The sequence below is a fragment of the Rhinopithecus bieti genome, unplaced genomic scaffold (genome assembly GCF_001698545.2).
Source record: "Rhinopithecus bieti isolate Rb0 unplaced genomic scaffold, ASM169854v2 scaffold_33066, whole genome shotgun sequence".
NCBI classification, from domain to species: Eukaryota; Metazoa; Chordata; class Mammalia; order Primates; family Cercopithecidae; genus Rhinopithecus; species Rhinopithecus bieti.
The window spans coordinates 1,403,271-1,426,725 of record NW_016814098.1 but is presented as its reverse complement, the minus strand read 5'-3'; the positions used below and the strand labels follow the sequence as shown (position 1 = coordinate 1,426,725).

The 23,455-nt window shown below is 53.3% G+C and overlaps 1 protein-coding gene across 3 annotated transcripts in view; it reads right to left on the bottom strand.

Annotated features, from left to right (window-relative positions):
• GRK5 (G protein-coupled receptor kinase 5) overlaps positions 1-23,455 on the bottom strand; it is a 261,434-nt gene that overhangs the window by 30,012 nt on the left and 207,967 nt on the right. For all 3 annotated transcript variants that reach the window (XM_017849762.1, XM_017849761.1, XM_017849760.1), the window contains 3 exons: positions 9,185-9,285; positions 7,343-7,435; positions 81-144 (listed from right to left, as the gene is read on the bottom strand). In XM_017849762.1, coding sequence (XP_017705251.1) covers positions 81-144; positions 7,343-7,435; positions 9,185-9,285 — 258 coding nt within the window. The remainder of the gene's footprint in view (positions 1-80; positions 145-7,342; positions 7,436-9,184; positions 9,286-23,455) is intronic.

Sequence of the window (23,455 nt, the reverse complement as noted above, 5' to 3'; positions counted from 1 at the left end):
CCTTTAGGTCGATCCAGAAGGGACAGGAAAGGTGACTTGAATATAAGAACTTTCGATTAAAAACGTGAATGTTCACTCACCTCCCCGAAGCCCCCTTTTCCTAGCACTCGGTACTGCCTGAAAGTGTTTTTGGTCACCGGTTGCCTGGAAGAAAGAAGAGTCCCACACTGCACACTGGTCTCACGGTGCCAAGACTCAGAATCCACAGGAAACAGCGGCACATTGAGAGCAGCTGGGGTGGGGTGTAATTCTGGGAGCCCCACAGCAGCCCCAGGGACCCCCCAGGAATCAATGCTGGAGACTGGACCTTCAAGGACTTAGTCTGAAGCTGAGTGTTCAAATCCCAAGCCCCCCGGCCCCCAGCCCCCAGCCCCCTGCCCCCTGCAAGCTGGGGGATGCACAGGCCTCGCTTGCTCAGAAGGCTTGAAAAATGTGAGCACAGAGGTGCTTGACCACACTTTCCACGTGGTTCTCCTCTCTCTGCAAATCATGTGGTGAAACTCAGAAGTAAGCTGTGCCTTCTGTGCAGGGAGGGGTGGGGGCCAGGCGCCACAGAGGACCAGCGGCCCACAGAGGACACGGAGAAGGTCACAGCCCTCCCTACACCTGTGCATCTCAGCCTGCCCAGCAGGATGGCAGTGCTTCCTGTCCTGGGCACAGCCTATTCCTTCCTGTGGGCACTCCTGCTGCTGGCCCAGGAGACCTGGCCTCAGGAGGGGGCAGAGGCTGCTGATCTTCAAATCATGTCCTGGGGATCTTTACCATTGGTTCCCAACCTTTCCACCACTGAGGACCCTTTATTATATTTCCCACATAGATGAGGAACATGAGAAGATCCTGCCTGCCAAGATCGGACTGGAAGTAATGATCGCCTTGCGTCTTCCGACTCCTCGTTTTAATGAGCCAAAGCCATTTATGACATTGAATCAGACAAAACTTCTGATTATGAGGCATGATGGCACTTTTTGGACTAAACAAAGACATGGTCCCATCTAGTTGCCATAAAGGACATCCTGGTGCAGAGGGCTTGTGGTTTGCATTGCTGGTCTGTTTGGCTACAAATAATCAGCTTAAAACGTGAAAATTGGCTCTTGGCTCTCCAGGACTATTTTTGAGCACTGCCCCTAAACTCCTCAAAAGTCCTGACCAAGGCAGCGGTTGGCTAGAGGCTGAACAGGGCCAAAGAACTAGGTCAGCTGAGGATGACCAGGGAGCCTTCAGTCACCCAGCAGCTCTTGAACGAATGAGTCTTTCCTGGAAATCACATCTGCGGCACTACAGCCGCACTCAGGACGGCCCCGAAAAGCCAGGGTACTCTCTGGCACTCTGTCTTGAATTTGCATGCCATGGCTCACTTCTCCCTTCAACAGTGCTTCCTCAGGACGCAGGGCCCAATCCTCACCGAAGCACAGAGCTGCCCCTCTGCAGGTCTCCCGCTCTTCCTCACATGAGCAGCTGGGCAGCCAAAGGGAAGACCTGCCACACGCCTGCCTTTACCATGTGGCCCTGGGAAGCCTTCCCTGCAGCCGCCCCTGAAACCACATGAAGGCTACCCGCCTAACAGTTTACGACGCATGGAGGAGAAATGGTTGGTCGGCATCTCCACAGAACTCCTCTGTTGGGGGAAATGAGTGGAATGCAAGTTCCCAGGAATTTCTTGGTTAACCTTGGGAGGAAAAAAATCCCTTGACTATTTCAGCAGTGCAGCACGAACAGGGCAGGATCTTGTGCAGGGCGTTATCCATTATGTAGGACATTCATTCCTAGGCCAGGGTCCTGACCCGCAGGCTCCAAAAACTTAATGCCTTCAAAAGGGTGAACTCTTAACTTCTTTGCAATCAGGCCACAGATTAAAAAGGACAATTTCTCCATTTCATGTGCTTGGTGCAGATAAGAAAAAGGAAAGCCAGTGACCACTGACAAAGGCTGCTATGGGAACTGGAGTGCTGGGTGGACCAAGGGCCAAGGACTTGGGAGGGGGACTCTGGGTTTAGGTTCCAGCCTTGCCAGGCCCTTGCTGAGTGGCCCAAGGCTGCTCNCCCTGCCCCTGCAAGCTGGGGATGCACAGGCCTCGCTTGCTCAGAAGGCTTGAAAATGTGAGCACAGAGGTGCTTGACCACACTTTCCACGTGGTTCTCCTCTCTCTGCAAATCATGTGGTGAAACTCAGAAGTAAGCTGTGCCTTCTGTGCAGGGAGGGGTGGGGCCAGGCGCCACAGAGGACCAGCGGCCCACAGAGGACACGGAGAAGGTCACAGCCCTCCCTACACCTGTGCATCTCAGCCTGCCCAGCAGGATGGCAGTGCTTCCTGTCCTGGGCACAGCCTATTCCTTCCTGTGGGCACTCCTGCTGCTGGCCCAGGAGACCTGGCCTCAGGAGGGGCAGAGGCTGCTGATCTTCAAATCATGTCCTGGGGATCTTTACCATTGGTTCCCAACCTTTCCACCACTGAGGACCCTTTATTATATTTCCCACATAGATGAGGAACATGAGAAGATCCTGCCTGCCAAGATCGGACTGGAAGTAATGATCGCCTTGCGTCTTCCGACTCCTCGTTTTAATGAGCCAAAGCCATTTATGACATTGAATCAGACAAAACTTCTGATTATGAGGCATGATGGCACTTTTGGACTAAACAAAGACATGGTCCCATCTAGTTGCCATAAAGGACATCCTGGTGCAGAGGGCTTGTGGTTTGCATTGCTGGTCTGTTTGGCTACAAATAATCAGCTTAAAACGTGAAAATTGGCTCTTGGCTCTCCAGGACTATTTTGAGCACTGCCCCTAAACTCCTCAAAAGTCCTGACCAAGGCAGCGGTTGGCTAGAGGCTGAACAGGGCCAAAGAACTAGGTCAGCTGAGGATGACCAGGGAGCCTTCAGTCACCCAGCAGCTCTTGAACGAATGAGTCTTTCCTGGAAATCACATCTGCGGCACTACAGCCGCACTCAGGACGGCCCCGAAAAGCCAGGGTACTCTCTGGCACTCTGTCTTGAATTTGCATGCCATGGCTCACTTCTCCCTTCAACAGTGCTTCCTCAGGACGCAGGGCCCAATCCTCACCGAAGCACAGAGCTGCCCCTCTGCAGGTCTCCCGCTCTTCCTCACATGAGCAGCTGGGCAGCCAAAGGGAAGACCTGCCACACGCCTGCCTTTACCATGTGGCCCTGGGAAGCCTTCCCTGCAGCCGCCCCTGAAACCACATGAAGGCTACCCGCCTAACAGTTTACGACGCATGGAGGAGAAATGGTTGGTCGGCATCTCCACAGAACTCCTCTGTTGGGGAAATGAGTGGAATGCAAGTTCCCAGGAATTTCTTGGTTAACCTTGGGAGGAAAAAAATCCCTTGACTATTTCAGCAGTGCAGCACGAACAGGGCAGGATCTTGTGCAGGGCGTTATCCATTATGTAGGACATTCATTCCTAGGCCAGGGTCCTGACCCGCAGGCTCCAAAACTTAATGCCTTCAAAAGGGTGAACTCTTAACTTCTTTGCAATCAGGCCACAGATTAAAAGGACAATTTCTCCATTTCATGTGCTTGGTGCAGATAAGAAAAGGAAAGCCAGTGACCACTGACAAAGGCTGCTATGGGAACTGGAGTGCTGGGTGGACCAAGGGCCAAGGACTTGGGAGGGGGACTCTGGGTTTAGGTTCCAGCCTTGCCAGGCCCTTGCTGAGTGGCCCAAGGCTGCTCTAACTCCTCTGAGGAAAATTATCATGAGAAGGCCTTACATCCAGTGGAGGGCTCTTTGTAAACTGGTGTTGTGTCAGATGTCATTATTTGAATTCCTAGGAATAAAGGACGTACCCTGCTCTGGGGATCTCTATAGTAACAATACCTACTGCTCCAAGAGTGCATGGGGGCTTGTATAATCCTCACACCAGCTCAGGGAGCAAGTATCATTATTATCCCCATTCTGCAGATGAGAACACAGAGGCTTCAAGACGTGAAATGAGTTGCCCAAGGCCCTGGCTGGTAGTGGTGGGCTGGAGTTGGGGTCTAGGCAGCCCATGCTGTATATCCTGACCCCACACTGCCACTCTGGGAAGGTACGCACAGATTGGGGTTGTGTGTTGCACAGCCCAGGGCTCCAGAACGGGGCGTGGGCATGGTGAACACAGTTCCACTAGATTGCCCTGTAATTGTCAGAATCAGGACTGACCCTCCAGCAAGAGTTGGTTGTGCCTCCCAATGTCAGACCTGGTGAAGTGGGGCTAATGGCAGTGATGCTGATGATGGCGGTGATGCTGATGATGGTGGTGATGCTGTTGATGGCGGTGATGCCGTTGATGGCAGTGACGCTGACAATGGCGGTGATACTAATGATGGTGGTAATGCTGTTGATGACAGTGGGATACTGATAACAGCAGTGATGCTGATGATGGCGGTGATGCTGATGATGGTGATGATGTTGATGATGGTGATGATGCTAATGATGGAGGTGATGCTGATGATGGAGGTGATACTGATGATGGCGATGATGCTAATGATGGAGGTGATGCTGATGATGGCAGTGATGCTGATGATGGCAGTGACTGATGATGGCGGTGATGCTGATGATGGCGGTGATGCTGATGATGGTGGTGATACTGATGATGGTGGTAATGCTGTTGATGGCAGTGTGATATTGATAACAGCAGTGATGCTGATGATAGCAGTGATGCTGATGATGGCGGTGATACTGATGATGGCGGTGATGCTGTTGATGGCGGTGATGCTGTTGATGGCGGTGATGCTGATGACAGCAGTGATGCTGATGATGGCAGTGATACTGATGATGGCGGTGATGCTGTTAATGGTGGTGATACTGATGATGCTGATGATGCTGACGATGGTGGTGATGTCGATGAAGGTGGTGATGCTGATGACGGTGGTGATGTCGATGAAGGCGGTGATGCTGATGATGGTGGTGATGCTGTTGATGGCGGTGATGCCGTTGATGGCAGTGACGCTGACAATGGCGGTGATACTAATGATGGTGGTAATGCTGTTGATGACAGTGGGATACTGATAACAGCAGTGATGCTGATGATGGCGGTGATGCTGATGATGGTGATGATGTTGATGATGGTGATGATGCTAATGATGGAGGTGATGCTGATGATGGAGGTGATGCTGATGATGGCGATGATGCTAATGATGGAGGTGATGCTGATGATGGCGGTGATACTGTTGATGGCAGTGATGCTGATGATGGTGGTGATGCTGTTGATGGCGGTGATGCTGTTGTTGGCAGTGATGCTGATGGTGGTGATGCTGATGATGGTGGTGATGCTGATGATGGTGGTGATACTGATGATGGTGGTAATGCTGTTGATGGCAGTGTGATATTGATAACAGCAGTGATGCTGATGATAGCAGTGATGCTGATGATGGCGGTGATACTGATGATGGCGGTGATGCTGTTGATGGTGGTGATACTGATGATGCTGATGATGCTGACGATGGTGGTGATGTCGATGAAGGTGGTGATGCTGATGATGGTGGTGATGTCGATGAAGGCGGTGATGCTGATGATGGTGGTGATGTCGATGAAGGCGGTGATGCTGATGATGGTGGTGATGTCGATGAAGGCGGTGATGCTGATGATGGTGGTGATGCTGTTGATGGCGGTGATGCTGTTGAAGGCGGTGATGCTGATGATGGTGATGTCGATGAAGGCGGTGATGCTGATGATGGTGGTGATGTTGATGAAGGTGGTGATGCTGTTGATGGCGGTGATGCTGCTGATGGCGGTGGGACATTGATAACAGCAGTGATGCTGATGATGGTAGTGATGGTGATGATGGTGGTGATGGACGCAACAACTGCATTCAGCAGTTTACTTCCTGTGGTCAAATGGCTGAGCTTTGCGGAACACCTGCCTTGTTCTAGCAGGTATTGTGCTTATCTTATCTCCCCCTCAGCCCAAGCCCACAATGCAGGCACAATCATCCCCATTTTACAAATGAGGACACTGAGGTGTGGAGACGTGAGTGACCCTTTCTGAGGCCCCTCCTTGGGAAGAGGCAGAGGCGGGACTCGGACCCAGGCTGGGGGCTCTGGTGCCTCCAGTAGATGTCTAGGCCAATCCTTTGCCTCTCAAGCTCTCCTGGAGCCATGATGTGCCTGTGCAGGGTGGACAGCGACCATTAAGGAGGCCATCTCTGGTCACGCTGTCATCCCCACTAGTCAGGTGGAGAGAAAGCAGCCGTCCATGGCTGCAGAGCCCAGGGCTTTCTGCTGGGTTTCTGGAAGCAGGCAGGGAAGGGCTGTGAATGGGGCTCAGAGGGGCTCCTGGCCTGCAGCTGCCTGAGTGTCTACGGGGGATGCAGCCAGCTGTGGGGCTGGCAGACAGCAGTGGATGGCTCCTTTCTCACCAGATGCCCCCAGATGGCTGTGCGTGCCAGGCCTCTGGGCTGTGGGAGGGGAGGCTCCCACCCTCGTCTGCCAGCTCGGCCCAGCATGTATTTTACACAGGTATCGCCCCACTCTGCAAATCCTGGGCCAGTGAAGGTGGCAGAGCACTGTGCTGGGGGCTCGAGGCCAGGGCCTCGTTGGCAGCACTGCTGGCTTCCTGGGTGATGAGCTAAGTCAGGTCCTATGTTCTGCTTCCTCATCTGTCACAGCGGGGACACAACTGCCCAAGTCACAGCCACATATGGACGAGTACTTTGAAGAGAGTAAAGCGGCAAGCACACAGGAAAAGATGCTTGGTCTCCCCCATTATTAGAGAGACAAGAAAATAAGCAACAAGGAAGCTGCACTGCTCGCTCACTGGGTAGGAAAACACGAGAACAGTGTTGGTGAAGTTGAGGAGCAGGCACTCAGGCACTGTTGCACTGGAGGTCAGGGGCAGCTGTTTTGGATGGCAGCTTAACAGCACTCACAGTTTAAAATCAGGTGCCTTCTGACCCAGAAATTCCTCTGCTAGGAATTTCTCTGGATGTACTTGCAGAAGTACTTAAAGATTTATGTACAAAGCTACTTATTCCTTAGGGAGGGCTGCACACAGAAAAATGGAGAACTACCTCAGTATCGATCAACAGGGCACTGGATTAAATCAAGGATGTGCAACTACTCCAAGGAATATGGCAGCTGTTTATTTGCTAGCAGAGAAAGAGTCCCAAAGACAGTGAAGCAAAAAAAGTAAGAACAAGATGCCGTTTACGTTTGTGTGTGTCTGTGCACTTGAATAAGCATACGGCACTTCTAGAATACACAACTTAATTCACAGGGGGAGTTGGGTTAATTTTGTTTTAACCATGAGCCCATGGGAGGTAACTGATTTTTATATGAATTCTCAGATGAAAAATGTGTACCCTCTGCCTCCCTGATCTGTATGGGGTGCTGTGGACTCACCTTTCCAACCACTTCCACTGGAGAAAGCGGTCAAAATACATGCTGTCCAGATATTCGTGGAATGGTTCTCCCCTCAGGTACTCGTGGACAGACCTGGCGCAGATGGAACAAGAGGATGAACACATTATAATCCCGATCTTCAAGCACGGAGGCAAAGCTGTATCCAGCTTTGGAAATGTAAGCAAACAGGGCTCTCAACCCATGCAGACGCAGCACGTCTGGCCAGAGGTCCTGCCATTCTACTGAGCGTTGTGGGAACCTGGTTGGTCCTGCCAACACTTGTTGGGCACCTGCCATGTGTTGGGTACTGTTCTAGGTCCTGGCATACAGCTGGGAGCAAAGGGTTGGCATTGTATGTGGGACACAAACAGCGAATAGCAAACATGAAATAAACAATCCCAGAGGTATGTCATCATGAATGAGTTCGGGGGGACTGCGAGGGTAGAGGGGTCTCTCTGAAGAAGTGACCTTAAGCTGAGAACAGATGAAGACTTAACGAGGTGCAGGGAGGGGCTGGGAATCAGGGGTGGTAGGTGGTTGGGGGAAGGGTGGGGCCGCAGCCCCTCAGAACTGCAGCTCTGGATCTGGTCTTGGACTAGCAAAGCCACTGGGAGTTTTTTATGCATGCAGCGGAATTTACTGGTCACCCGCTGTGGGCCAGGCGCCAGGTTGAGCCCTGGGATGCCGTGGATCTCTATGGATCTTAGGCCATCAGGGCAGGTTCTGAAACTGCCTGCAGGTAGCTTCTTTCCTTTAGAAAGTGGCCACGCTGAGTAATCTAGCACAGGCACTCGGGGCCTGGGGAAGGGAGGGGACTGCGGCAGGTGGTGCACGTCAGAGGCTGTGTCCTGCCAAACCTGAAAGCCAACATTGGGAGCCAAGATGGCCATTCCCTCAGGGTCAGGGTCACCAACCAAGACCCCACCCACTGTCAGATCTGACTCCTGGGCAGCTCCAAGAGAGTGGCAACCAAGCTTGCTCTGCCCACCAGGGCCTCTCCCCAGCACCTAACCCAGGGCTTGGTCCCAGGACAGCCCTCCCAGCTCCCCTCTAAGTGTATGCAGGTTACTGTTTTTCTTGTATAAACTCCATGAAAGCCAGGACTGGGTTCTTGTTCACCTTGGTATCCCCCAGCACCCAGCACAGTGCCAGGTACACAGTAGGTACTCAATTGATGTCTGTGGTCCTGAATAAGGGCACATAAAAGGCCTCTAGGCTCATCCAGCTATGTGGGGTAACCTGGCTTTGGAGAGCTTCCACGAGCGTGTGTGTGTGTGTGTGCACCTGTATGTGTCAGCAAGTGTGTGTGCACTTGTGTGTGTGTGTTTGTACTTGTGTGTGCTCCTCGGTGCTCATGCCTTCAGTGTATGTGTGTGCAGGATGGGGTGGGGTTTAGTTGGTACTGTGTGGCAGCATGGCCATCGACTTGTCTCATCCCCTGCGGGGTGGATGTGTCACCTGCAGACAAGGTGACAGAGTTCGGCTGAGAGGCGCCCCCGCATCAGTAGCACTGGCTCTGGTTGGTGGCAGTGGTAGGGGTTGAGGACCCTGGGAAAGATCTCCAAACCACCCAGACAGGGTCAAATGTTTGCACATTCCTCTGTCTCAACAGCCTGGAGAGCCACTTGCTTTCAACACCCTTAGCAGCAGATGTTTTCTTTGGACTTGGCATCTTGGTATCTTTTTCTCTTCATGGGAAGTATACAAACAGTTGGTGTAACTTGGCTGAAGCCGTCAGGCACGGAAGACCTGCTTCAGTGCCCTGTACGGTCAGGTAGAGAGCTGTGGCATCCCATCTCTGGGCAGCCCAGGGAGGACAGGCCAGGTGGCTGGGGCACTTACTGTGCACAGGCAGAAAAGAGTTCTTTGCACGGCTTTTGCAGGAGCTTCTCCTCCGTCTGGGAGACCAGGTCTCGGCCAACTTGGGCTATGAAAACAGGGGACTGGAAGAAGGAAGGGAAGGGAGGTGGTCAGGGAGGAGCCAGCAGCAGTGCGGCCAGGTTTGCCCACAGGTGTTGGGCCAAGAACCAGCCAGGCTCCAGGTACCTGGCAGCCTGTCTCTGCCCCAGCGTGTGACTGGCTGCCCCCTCCAGCCTGCACCTGGCTCAGGGGCTACCTGGACACTGGTGATCTGGGGAGGTGGCTGAGCTGGAAGGTGATGAATTAAGCCCAGGTTCAGGGTGAGACTTCTGTCTGTGCCACTTATAGGCTGTGTGACCTCATGGAAGTCACTTGGCTTCTCTGAGCCTCATTCCTCATTTGCATAACATTGATAATGACAGTCCCCATGGCCTGGGCATGTAGTCAGAGCTGACAAGGTGTGCAAATGCTCCCAACCATAAGGGGCTGTGCAGCATGACCCAGCCCATCATTAAGCCCCCAGCAGGCTTGGTGACGCCCCTTGGCCGCGCTGGGCTTCTTTCCCCCGAGGGCAAAACAGAAGATGAACACCTGCCCAGCCTCGAGGTTCATGTGTGAAAGGGTTTGGATCAGGCCCAGGTGGACAGGCAGGCTCAGGAGGGAGGAGGGGGTCAGGAGGGGAGGGGAGCTGTAGCCCCGGAGCTGCAGGCCTGGGTTTGAATCCCAGATCTGTAACTCGCAGCTGTGGCCTTGGTCTTAACTGCTCAGCCTCACTCTTGTCAGGAAGACGATCGGGAATAGGAGCTTCTCTCGGAGCAAATCAATAAAAACTTCAGGTAAGGCATTTGGCCCAGATCTGGCCGTAGTAGCCAGCATGAAATAAACGTCACCCCCATTGTTTCTTTCTCTTTCTAGGTTAAGCTGCTGGCCTGAGTATTTTAAGTTTGAAAGGACATTTCCAAGAGTTGCTGTGTCCTACCCAGGAGTGGCAGCCGCATCTGGAAGGCAGCTCCACCCAGGGCAGGCCTCACCCTACCCCGTCCCCTCCTCCTACCATTCACCCTCTGCCAGCTGTTCCCAGGGGCTGACTCACCAGCTGGGCTTTGAGATGGGTTTTTAATAAATTACAGGGATAATTGAGAAAATTGCTGGGAGTGGGCTCAGAAAGACAGGGTGTGGACACAGCTCTCTCCCAGAAGGATGCTGAAATCTGAAAGCCTTGCCTCCTCTTCCCTATGCGGCTGATTTGCTAAGTCCCCCGGATGGTTTCTCAGGGCGGGGAGGTGTCAATCCCCGGGGGTGGAGGGGACGCCCGAGGCGGCAGCTGGCCTGTCCTTGGTGAATGAAATCAGTGGCTTGTTTTCTGTTCCCCACGGTTCTGAGTGTCCAAATCCCTTCCTTCCTTCTTTATTTCTTTTCTAGGCCCAGCTCTCTCTGAGGCTCCCCCCTGTCCTCAGGGTCTCCCCACTGAGCCAGGCCTGACAGGCTTCAGCTTCTTGGGGGGCAGTCTGCGGTGCGGATGCAAGCTGCTGTGACAGCGAACACCACTTACCCAAATGCAGACCAAGCCATTCCCACCAAACAGCAGGCTCAGAGCACATTTCCCAGTTACCTTCAGCAGCCTGGGTAGCAGCTGCTCTCTCCGACCTGCCTTCCCACTCTGCCCCAGGAGACACAGAAGAGCAACCCACACAGCACGGGTCACAACTTTTGCAGAAAAGATGCTTGATGTCATGGGAGGAGCCCCAGGCCAAGAGCCAGGAGCCTGAGCTCTGGCCCAGCCTCTGACCTTGGCCATTTTATGCCTCCGTCTCAGCCTCTGAAACAGGAAGGAACTGCCCCAGAGATGCCCAGGTCCTTTGAGATTTGGGCATCGACAACGGGGGGCTTGTGCTTCTAAGACTTAGAGAACTTTCTTGGGTATTCTGGCAGCTGAGTCTCTTGGGAACCAGTACCTGCAGGCTACTTCAGAGCAACTGAATATCAGAACAAATCCCGAGGCCCTGGGCAAATCTGCTTCAGGAAGCAGAGCTGATGGCTTGGCCCCCCCATAGTCCAGGACGGCCCAAGGCCTGGCACAGAGCTGGTGCTGGCTGTCTGTTCATGAGCAAGACGATACAACGTGTTGTGCCAGGATATGACCTTGAGCCTGGTGTGAGTCAGCAAGGACCAGATAGAGATGTCAGCAGGGTGGGCCACGGGGAGAAACAGAACGGTTAGAAGGGGGACCTGAGTTGCCCACCTGTGTGCACTCTGCAGGGTTCTGCCTTTGTTTCCACCTAGGGAGGACCCACCCTTACCCACCACAGGCACAGCCTGGTGCCGGGCGGGGGTAGAATTAAAAGATGAAGATGAAACCAGGTAGGACTCAGTGGTTCATGCCTGTAATCCCAGCACTTTGGGAGGCCAAGGCAAGAGGATTGCTTGAGGCCAAGAGTTTGAACCAGCCTGGGCAACATAGTGACCGCCTATCTCTACCAAAAAAAAAAAAAAAAAAAAAATTAGCCAAACACGGTGGTTTGCCTGTAGTCTCAGCTACTTGGGAGGCTGAGGCGGGAGGCTTCCCTGAGCCCAAGAGGTCGAGGCTGCAGTGAGTTATGATCATACCACTGCACTCCAGCCTGGGCAACAGGGTGAGACCCTGTCTCAAAAAAAAAAAAAGAAAAGAAAGAGAAATAAAAGAAAAGAGATGGAGCCAGTGTGGTTTTGACTTCAAAATACTTTTTCTCCAGTAAGACAGAAATGATATAATATAAGATATAATATCCTAACAGAAAAGTTCTTATGCCTCTCGGTTGTACTGTACGTGGTAAAGTACAAAATGGGCTGGTTGAAATTCAACGGCTTTCAAAGCTTCTTTCTCCTTGTTTTGTTTGTTTGTTTTAGTAGCAAACTTTTCTCCTCCAAATGAAATTTATTCACAGACCCAATATTTAAAACCTATAAAAATAATTTAATTGGTAACAATGGTTTACATATATCGAAGGCTAACTCTAGTTAGGTCCTGTGCTAAACACATTGCTTCATTAATTCACTGAATCATACCCTGAGGTATCTATTATCATAGTGCCCATTTTGCAGATGAGGAAACTGAGGTTCAGAAAGGTTAAGCAATTTTCTCAGGGTCACCCAGCCAATAAGTGCCTGAGAGGGGATTTGAACCTAGGTTGGGTGTCTAATGAGTGAGATCTGGCTGGAGGGAGTGGGCTGTCTGGGCCACCTGTGCCTCCTCTCACCTTATCCCCTCAGGACCCATGAGATCTGACCCTAGCCCCCGGTACTCTAAAGAGCTCAGCATGAGGACCAGAGTGCTGTTTGGTCCCATAGCAGAGGCAAGTGGCACAGCTCAAGACAATGAGCTCCACGGCTCAGAGAAGGGAGGGGCCATTGTGAGCTGGGCTCATCTGGGAAAGGCTTTATGGAAGACGGAGTAAGGGGCAAAGCAGAATTTGACCCTCCTACCTGCAGGTGGGGACAGCCAACTGGACTCCCTTCTCAGCAGATGTGAGAAGGGGATTGTCCAGGGTCTAGAGGTGACCCAACTGTGTACATGAAGTCACACCACTCTCATACTTTGGACTGGCTGGCGAGGGATCTCTGCCTAAAGGCAAAGCCCTAAAAAGGGAGTTAATGAGTGGGCAATAACGTTTGGCTTTACAACCATTGGCTCGACTTGAAGAGATTCAACGATTCCAACCAAACGCCATTTCAAGTGCCTCCAGGGAGTGACACCTTTGCCACTAAGATGGGAATAAGAAGCTGCTGGCCAGTGTGTCTGAAACTAAAGCCAAAACCTGCCAGGAAAGTAAGAAGCGAGCATTTGCAGTCGGACATGTACTGTTTGTATCAATGGAACCAGAGGATGTCTGGTCCTTCCCCTCCAGTTCAGAAAAGTCACTTACAAATACAGACCCTTTAAGAAGGTCCTTCACTGGCTGCATGTCAGATCAGATACACTGTGTAAGAAACAAGGCACCCATAAGCTCAGAGGGCTCTAGGGTTCTGAGTAACCTCAGCTCAGCACATGGGATCCATTCTCTGGGTCTCTAAAGGCAGGAGAATTCCATGCAGTTTCACATCCCTGTCTGGTGGGCCCGTAAGGTGGGCTGGGGAGGGGAGAATCCCACAGGCCAGGTGGGTTCTGGAGAAAAATGTTACCCTCACTCCACTGAGGACTCAGGCATGTCAGGAGAGCTATGGCTGGGCAGCATATGGCTTCCAGCTATGGCTGGAAGAGCTCTAGCTCTTCCAGCAGGATGTCCCTCTGGGATGGAGCTGAGGGTCAGGGTGCCACGCTTCCCCCGTCAAAGATGTCCCTTGAGTGTCTAACCACACAGAAATCCAAGCGTGAGGGCCTCAAGGCCTGTAGATGCCTGCAGAGGTGAAGGCAGCCAGGTTGGAAGGGGTCTTGGTGGTGCTCGTTGGTAAAATTCCCCCAGGGGTCCGGGACCCCCTCAGGTCACCAGGTGGTCTCCTTAAACAGCTCTCGCTGCGGACCTTGACTTTAACACAATGGTGAATTTGGGCACCAAGCTTCCTTTGAAAGGTATCAAGTTAACCGGAAGAAGCAGGGGAGTTTCTCTGCTTGAAGACCCCCCCATGAATGCCTGCCCCTTGTGGCCTTGCACAGCCAAAGCTACCCTGTGGTCAGCCTCAACGTGGGGAGCCAGCCTGGCCCTGCCAGAGTCCACTCTGATGACGGTCAGGGTGACACCCAGCTACCCCTGAGGAGGGCTCTGTGACCATCTTTCTGGGACAGCTGAAGACACCAAGATATGCCCTGGGGACACAGCTGTGTAGCCTGGGGTGCTGGACAGATAGCTCTCTCCCCTCTGGCTGGGTGAGAAAGGCCTTGCCTGCCACGAGGAACCGTGGGCTGTGAGGACCCCTCTGGCAATCAGTCCCCAGTGCTGAGCCCCCACCCACTTCTTTGGTGAAGGACCCTCCCCTTCTGGTCCCCACTGAAGCTGGGGAAGGACAGAGGTGACCTTGAAGCTGGGGACACTTTGCCTGCTCTGTGACCCAGTTCCTCTGTATAAAAGCCCCCTTCACCTGGAGGTAAAAGAACTTGCTCTGCCTCCCTGTTGGGATGGGAAATTGACCTTGAATCCTCCTCCTGCAATGGAGGAACCTGGAGCGGCACTGGGCCGGGGGAGCCAAGGCTGCCTGCTGTTCCAGCGAGCAGATCAGACAGAGCTCATGCTGGTCTGCAACTCCCTTCAGGACCCACGACAACTCACCCCTTCTTCCCACCTCGTCCCTATGGCCCAGACTCACCCTCTGCTCTATGCCACTGGTTCTGGGGATCCAGGCAGTTCCTGATGTCCGTGATAACCAGAATGTACCTTCTCAGGCAGCAGGAGATGACGTTTGCCTGGGATGTTTTTCTGGACACCACAGGGCACTGAGAAAAGCTCTTCCCACCACTTGGAACGTAAGTAGGGCAGACCCCCCACCAAAATGGATGAAGTACGCCTAGGGTGGCTTCGCACCTTCATTCCTCTCTAAGCCCCTCCCCTCCCTTTTGTCCTCATCTCACGCATCCTCCACTGCTGTGACTTTAAACTCTAACATGCCACGTAGGTCACCTCTCTCATCTTCTGTTCCATCAGAACAGAAAGCTCTGGGATATCCAGGCATGGTGTGGATGACGTATTGCTGACCAGTAATGATTCAATGCACAGGAGCCTCGGAATTTTCAAAGATGAGACTGTCGGGGTGGCGGTCTGGTTGGAGAGAAGAGCTAGGGGCCTGTCCTGAAGCTGTGTTTGTATAGCAATGGGTTTAGAGTGAATGGGGTGACTTGCTGGCTAATCCCTTGTCCCTAGTACCCCTTGGTACAGCAACTACTCAATGCCTCACCCCTCCCAGGTCAGCTGCAGCTTCACAGGTGCCATCTGTGCTTAACCTGAAGTAGGAAAGATCCGGGGTATTTCAGGCACTGAGGCAGGCTGGGGAGGAGGGGTGCTGAAGAGGAAGGCAGGGGCCTGGCCTGGGCATGAAGCCACCCCAATGAGCACCACACTCTGCACGATCCAGGAAGCATGTGTGGATCACCCACCACACCCAAGGCTGATGCTCAGACGCCCACCCACAGCAGCGTTACAGAGGCGTTACACCCGAGTGCAAGGGCCGGCGACAGCCCAACCCCAGCTGTGCCTGCCCATTCAGCCAAGGCCCACAGGGCAGGCCATCCACAAGGTGGAGCCATAGCTTCCCTATGCTCCTTCACCCCACCAGCCTGCCAGCCTTCTGGTCCCTAAAGACAGGAGGCCAGGTGGGCATACCTGGACTAATTACCAACTGACTACAATCTCAGACCAGAGCAGTGCGGCCTCTGCAATAACAACTGAGGGAAGAAGGGGATCAATTTGGCCGGGCGCAGTGGCTCACACCTGTAATCCCAGCACTTTGGGAGGCCGAGGTGGGTGGGTCACCTGAGGTTTGGAGTTCGAGTCCAGCCTGGCCAACATGGTGAAACCCCATCTCTACTAATACAAAAGTATCACTGCTAATACAAAAGTTAGCCGGGCGTGGTGGCGCACGCCTGTAATCCCAGCTACTCAGGAGGCTGAGGCACGAGAATCGCTTGAACCCGGGAGGCAGAGGTTGCAGTGAGCCGAGATCACTGAGCCACTGCACTCCAACCTGGGCAACAGAGTGAGATGTGGTCTCAAATTTAAAAAAAGAGAAAAAAAACCAAAACAGATCAATTCGAGAGGGAGCCCTGGAGAGGTAATACAGGCCTGGACCTTGAAGGAGAGAGAAGCTGGACTGCAGGGCCAGGGCCTGGAGGCTGGAGCCAGCACTGAATAGAAGGGGAGACGCTGCTTGGAGTCAGAGGGACTAGTGAATCACGGGAAATAAGCAGGAATGGCTGACAGGGCATGCTGCCGTCGTGTGAGGCTGACCCTCTCCTGGGGCAGCCACCGGTGGCTGAGTCATCAGCCCTGAGGATGATGTCGCCAAGGCGGCTGCACCTGCTCTCCCGGCACTGCTCCCTGCCTCTGCACCATGAATGACTGACATGAGGAAGGGACATCATTTCCTGCATCAGTGAGAAACTCCAGATGTTTGAGGCTCTGGTTCCCAAAGCATCTCCCTGCATTAACATCCCTTGTTTCCAGTGTCAGAGTGGAGATGGAATCAGCTGTACTTGGCTGGTGTCCTTGGAGGCACCCAGGGATGGAGGGGGACTGAAAGCCCATGAAATCAACTCAGAGCTACACCTGGAGGCCTCCCCAGGAGCCACCAATAATCCTCTGTCCCGTGTCACCCGGGGAACTGTCCGGAAACACAGGCCTGACACTCGTTCAGAATTCAGGAGTGTGATGGTGCAGGAGGAGGGGGAGATCAGAGGACTCTCCAGGAAAGACCCCTCAGGGCTTAGCCCTTCAACCCACTCATGGCACAGATGGGGAAACTGAGAGAAGGGGTCCCCTCCAAGTCACCTGCTGGCCCATGGTGGAGCCAGGATTGGCAACTCCAACTGGGAGGCATGGATCTGAGTGGTACAAGCCCTTAACCAAGTGTCCTGAGCCAGCCCTCTAGGAAGGACATGGCTTTGGCCTCCTTGGCCCCAGTCCAAACCAGCTGGTCCCCATTTCACAGCTGGGAACACTCACATCCAGCAGTCTCAGCCCTGGCATCCGTGCCACCCACCGCCTCCTCTCCATCTCCAGCTGGCTGCCCTGGTTTGGAGGATTCTCTCCTCTTGCTTGGACTACTGAGGAGCCCTCACAGGTCTCTGTTACTTGCTTGGACTACTGAGGAGCCCTCACAGGTCTCTGTTACTTGCTTGGACTACTGAGGAGCCCTCACAGGTCTCTGTTACTTGCTTGGACCACTGAGGAGCCCTCACAGGTCTCTGTTACTTGCTTGGACTACTGAGGAGCCCTCACAGGTCTCTGTTACTTTTGCTCTTTCATTTGACACAATGGCCCCCAAAGGAGCTTTTCTGCACCACACAGCACCAGCGGCTTCCACTGCCTATAGGACTAAGTCTAGTGGCTTCTTAGACCTGGCCCCTGACACCCTGCCTGACCTGCTTCCCCTTTCTGTCCCCTCCTCTCCAGTGCTCTGGCCCCACACTGGCTGTTTCCTGGGCAAGCTCCAGCTTTCTGGCTACTGGACCTTTGCTTGGTGACTTCATTCCTTCCCACCTCTTCATGGCGTGTCCAAACCCCACCCAGTCTTCAGGACCTGCTTCTGACATAACCACATCCAAGATGATCCTCCCAGCAGGCAGGACCTTTCTTCCAGCCCCACCTCCTGGAGACAGCTGCTGCAATCATCCTCATCATCACTGCCATCACTGTCATTTCTTTTTTCTTCTTCTTCTTTTTGAGATAGGATCTCACTCTGTCACCCAGGTTGGAGTGCAGTGGCACAATCTTGGCTCACTACAAGCTCCACCTCCCAGGTTCAAGTGATTCTCATGCCTCAGCCTTCCAAATAGCTGGGATCACAGGCGCGTGCCACAATATCTGGCTACTTTTCGTATTTTTAGTAGAGACAGGTTTTCACCATGTTGGTCAGGCTGGTCTCGAACTCCTGGCCTCGAGTGATCCACCTGCCTCAGCCTCCCAAAGTGCTGGGATTACAGGCATGTGTCACCACGCCTGGCCATCACTGCCTTTTCTTGAGCACCCACTTATGATATGCCAGGTCCTAGGAGCTTTATGTGGAGTGACCTTGTTTAATCTTTTTAAGATAGGTCTTATTATTCTTACTATCCCCACTCTACAGGTACAGGAATAGGCTCAGAAGTTAAGTAACTTGCTCAAGGGCACATAGTTGGCCTGTGAGCAAAGACAGGATTCAAACTCAGGGAATCTGGCCAGAGAACCTCATCCCTGAGCACCAGCATGTACTCCAAGGACGCCACATTCCTTCCTAGACAGTGTGCAGGAGGATGTGGCGTTGAGGAACAAGCCCTCCCGGGAGGCCCATGGGGGCTGGATAAGGAGGTGCGGTGGACTCTGCGTGTTTTGACCAATGGTGTTTGTATAGTGCTGTCATGCGTCACACACACGCGCGCGCGCGCTAACGTCCAACATACGCTTCAACAGAGGAAAACATCCCGCTGAGGAGCTCCGCGCTCATGAGCCACGGCTCTGTCAGTGGACAAAAGGTCGGCCCGGGAGACTGTCCGCTCTATCTCCAGACGCAAGCACTTAGGGCTTAATGATGTGTGTATTTTCATATGTGGGCCGCTGACATTCCCATGTAAACTATTTGCAATTTCCCAGCGTGGACAGGCTCAGCTTTCAGGCAAGCTGACCAGGAGAGAGAGGACACTCTGGAAGAAAGGGGATCCTGGGGGTCCCTTTCCTTCCACACAAGGGGGCTGCCCTGTCCTGCCGTCACGGGGTGGAGGTCATTGTTTATTGGGGGGCCACCCTCATTTCTCCTCCAGGGCAGGAACAGAGGAGGGGCACTCCCACAACTATGCCCTGGCCACCCCTTGACCCTCCTCGAGGGGATCTGCGTCAGCTACGGGAAGCCTGGCGTGGGCGGGGGCAGGGGTGGGAGTCGGGTCTCCAGCAGGAGCCAGGGCTGGAAGCTGCTGTGGGCGCCTGAGGGACAGGCTGGCCCAACAGTCACGGCCCCTGAGAGAGGCAGGCGTTGTGCTGGGCCTTGATGTGGGTTTTCTCATAAGTTTTTACTTCTGTTGCTCCCGGGAACAACGCTGTGAGGTGGGGGCTTACTGTTCCGGGGTCACAGATGTGGAAACTGAGCCCTAGAGAGCTCTGTGAAGAGGAGTGTGGCCTCATTCCTGCTCATCGGGATGGAGTGCTGCAGGGCACTAGGTGTGCTGTGGGGGTTCCGCAAACGCCCGCAGATGGAACACTGAGTAAGTAGCGGACCTAAGACTCAAATCCAGGCCTGCCCAGTTCCAAACCCTGCAATCTCTCCACTCCGCTTTGCTGAATGAATTGATGATGTTCCTGGCACATAGTAGGTGCTCAACATGCTTGTTGGGTAAGTGTGTGTGTGTGCGCACATGCCTGTGAGGATGAGTGTGAATGTTCACAGCAGGAAAGAAGGAGATAGAGAATAGCAGGTCTGCCCACCAGAAGGTCCTTTATGGAGTCATCTGGTCCACCTCCTGCCTTTGTAACATGTTGGGCCAATCACAGTTCTAAGGAATTTTCTTAATTAAAACCAGACGGAGGGGCCGTGGCCATCTCAGGCAGAAACTGTAGGATAGGGCTGCTGGGTAGGGGAGAAGTGTCCTGGTTTGGGGGTTCCCAGCCTAGGTCCCGCCGTGTCAATCTCATGGTTTCATTTGACCATAGGAGAGAATGCCCTCCTCCTCATCTCTACAGTAAATTCCCCCTTTGTTTGAGCAACTTGGAGGTAAGTATCTGCCACTTGCTGCCAAGAATCCAGACAAATTCACCATCTGTAAAATCAGGGGCTTAGGCCAGGTGAGCAGGAGGCCTCCAAATGCTCTTCACATGGCCAAGAGCTCCCCTCGTCTCGCCAAGCTCCAATTCCGTGAGCTCACTCAGCCCTGCTCCCCCAGCTGCAGCGACAGGGTCCTGGGCTGGGGAAAGCAGAGGGTGGTGGGGCAAATGGGGGCTGCTCCAACCCTAAACCCTGGCTCGCAGTTACACATGCTCAGACAGTCACAACCACAGAAAAAGGTTTGCTGAGCAGCAGGCGCAGAGAGCATTTCCTCACTTGAGGGTTGATTTAAGGTCTGGCTGACAGGAAGAAAAAGCACCATTCTTCCACCTTTTTAATGAAAACCTTCAGGGCCATGTGGAAGAGCCACCGCTGTACACTCTCACGTCCGTCTGGAGTAGTTCCTTTCTCTGTCCATGGCCAGGCAGGAGACGTGATCCACAAGCCCCAGACAAGAACAGACCAAAGGAAAAAAGGCAGGGTTTTGTTTTCGGGGTCACTGGGGAGAAAACAAATCAGCCCAGCCACACGCTCACCAGCAAAGTGCTGTGGCCTGTCCCTCCCTCCACCCTGGGTCTGATGCCAACATCCAGCAGCTCTCAGCCCAAGCACCCCCAGCTCTTCACCAGGGTGTCCTCATGGTCAGCCCAGGCGATGGACGGCATGGGCAGAGACACACTGGACCGGCAACCTGTGGGTAGAGGTCCTTGTGATCAAAGCTGGAAGGTGCTCACTGTGCCTCTTTTGAGTTCAAAGGAAGGTGATGCTTACTGTTTCCCATGAAGGTGGGCACAGCCTCCAATTAGAAGTGGACTGAGGCTGGGTGTGGTCGCTTACGCCTATAATCCAAGCACTTTGGGAGGCCGAGGCATGCAGATCACCTGAGGTCAGGAGTTCAAGACCAGCCATTATGATGAAACCCCGTCTCTACTAAAAAGACAAAAATTAGCCAGTCGTGGTGGTGTATGCCTGTAGTCCCAGCTATGCCGCAGGCTGAGGCGAGAGGATTGCTTGACCCCAGGAGGTGGAGGTTGCTGTGAGCCAAGATCGCACCATGGGGCCCCAGCCTGGGCGACAAAGCAAGGCCCTTTCTTTAAAAAAAAAAAAAAAAAAAAAAAAATAGAAGCAGATCTGCAATGAAGCTGAGGAGGCCAAAACTTTAGGGTTTTGTTTGTCTGTTTGTTAGTTTGTTTGAGACGGAGTCTCGCTCTGTCGCCCAGGCTGGAGTGCAGTGGCCAGATCTCAGCTCACTGCAAGCTCTGCCCCCCGGGTTTACAACATTCTCCTGCCTCAGCCTCCCAAGTAGCTGGGACTACAGGTGCCTGCCACCTCGCCCGGCTAGTTTTTTGTATTTTTCAGTAGAGACGGGGTTTCACGGTATCAGCCAGGATGGTCTCGATCTCCTGACCTCGTGATCCGCCCGTCTCGGCCTCCCAAAGTGCTGGGATTACAGGCTTGAGCCACTGCGCCCGGCCTTGTTTGTTTTTTAATTGAGACGGTGTCTCGCTCTGTCACCCAGGCTGGAGTGCAGTGGTGCGATCGCAGCTCACTGCAACATCCACCTCCCGGGGTCAGGCAATCTTCTTGCCTCAGACTCCGGAGTAGCTGGGACTACAGGCATACACCACCACGCCCGCCTAATTTTTATATTTTTAGTAGTGATTAGGTTTCACCATGTTGGCCAGGCTAGTCTCGAACTCCTGACCTCAAGAGATCTGCCTGCCTCAGCCTTCCAAAGTGCTCGGATTACAGGCTTGACCCACAGCACCAGGCTAAGGGCTCTTTACTTGTAGTCCTGGGAGCTACAGAATGCTCTGTCTTGGGAGATACAGCATTTCTACAGAAGCACTTCTGGGAAATTGAGGTCACAGATGAAAAGGACCTGAATCTCCAAGGCCTCAGTAATTTGTTGTGATTTCTTTTCTCATTCTCAATATTCACTTTTGTACCTAACCTTCTATTCTTTTTCTTAAAAAACATGCTCAGCAAGTTATTTAAGCTTCAGTCTCCCCTCAAAGAAACTCTGGATCTTCCCCTGTCTCCAACTCTCAAAGGGATCTCACCAGGGCCCTTCCAGAGGCCATCATGCCTTTAGGAAGATGGCATCCAGTCTGCCATTTTTATCTTTCCTTGATGAACAGCCCAAAGACCTAGAGTCTAAGGGGCTCACAGGGCTCTCTGGAGCCTCGTGTGGCTGGTGGAGGAGAAAGCGGGAGTGACACTGTGACACAGTGTTCAGAAGTAACCGGCATCCACGAAAGGCCTGTGACTCCATCATGGTGCAGACACACGCCACCACTCTTGCAACCTCCTTAATTCTTTGGCTGAGGATCTCTTGTACCTCTTTGGTGGTGACCCTGAGGGTAGCTGGTTTTTCCACCAGGCCAGGAAGAGACTTCAAGGCATGGGAGCTGTCTTTGTGAGCAGAGGTGGAGGTGGGGCCACTGCTGTGACAAGTCAGAAAGCTTCTTCAGCTAGGATCCATCAGTCATACAGGTTCCCTGAGTGCCCATCCCGTGCCCAGGCCCTGAGGTCCACCCTAAGGACCCCAGCTACCAACTCTGTTAGCCGATGGTAGGAGTTCAAGGTCAGCAAGGACTGCAGGCTGCAGAGTGCAGGTCACAGCCCTTCAGCACCCAGGAGAGAGCACTCACAGAGGCGGCCTCTTTACAAACAGGTGGCTCCACGGCTGTGGAGAGGTTTGATCATGGCCCACAGGGTAAAGGGGGTTTGGCCGGGCAATAGGGAGGACCCTTCTATCCTCCAGCTCATGCCGTTTGTGCACTAGGAAGTCTTCCTAAGACTCGGGCTCTGGATGAATTCACTTTTCCTAATGGCAGAACCGACACTTTTCTAGACGCCTTTCAGACGGCAGGGTTGCACTGAGGATCACAGGCAGGCAGCAGGCTCGGGGCTATGAGCAACCAAGTGAGGGCCATGTGGCTGGGAAGTGCTGGAAGCAAGCTCTGCCTCAGGGCTACAAAGGGCCGGGGGTGGTTCCAGCCCCTTCACAGTGCCCTGCTGACCTGGTCACCCTGAGACCCAGCGTGTCATGTTCTCTGGGCCAACAAAGTAAAAAAAAATCCAGCCCTTCAGAAATAGCTGCAGCCCTTCAAGAAAAAGAAAATGGACTGGGTTTGAAAGACCCTGACCCACAATTCCTTTGCTATTCCAGTGGCTTCACAGAAATAAGAATGAAGGGTGCTTAGGGGTGGGGAAGCGAGGGAGGACATCTTTAAACACTGACAGAATTTAACTGGGGGCCTGAGAGCTGGGCAACTTTAATGAGAAGGAAAGGAAAATACACAGTGACCCTGACCCAGACCCCGACCCTTTACGTCAAAAGCAAAAGACGATAATTAACAAAATGCAATGTGCCCGGACATGGAGTGAGAGGCCAGCTGAGTTCTGTCAATTTGATAATCCCTGGTCATGACCCGCAGGCCCAAAGTGTGCAACAGGAGATGACGTGCTGTTTACACAGGCCGCACACGAGGGGGCTCGCGGGACCGGCGCAGCTGCAGGAGCAGCAGGACGAGTACGATTCTTCCTGGCCCGTGGTTTGCATGCAGCCAGCTCCACCTGGGCCAATGTAACCCCACGCAGGTCACTGACACATGGAGCCCAGGCCCCAAGGTGCCGGGGATGTTCACGACAGGGAAATGGTGGGGAGTGTCCCTCATTCTTTGTGCTTGAGAAGCAAGGGCAGGGCCCGCCAACTTTCCATCTTCCAGAATACCCACCACCCTCCTCAATCTGAAATCGTGTTGGATTTTTTCTCGTGAAGACTTCATTCCTTGGGACTGGGAAATAAAGGGGCAGGGCGGGGCAGGGCGGGGC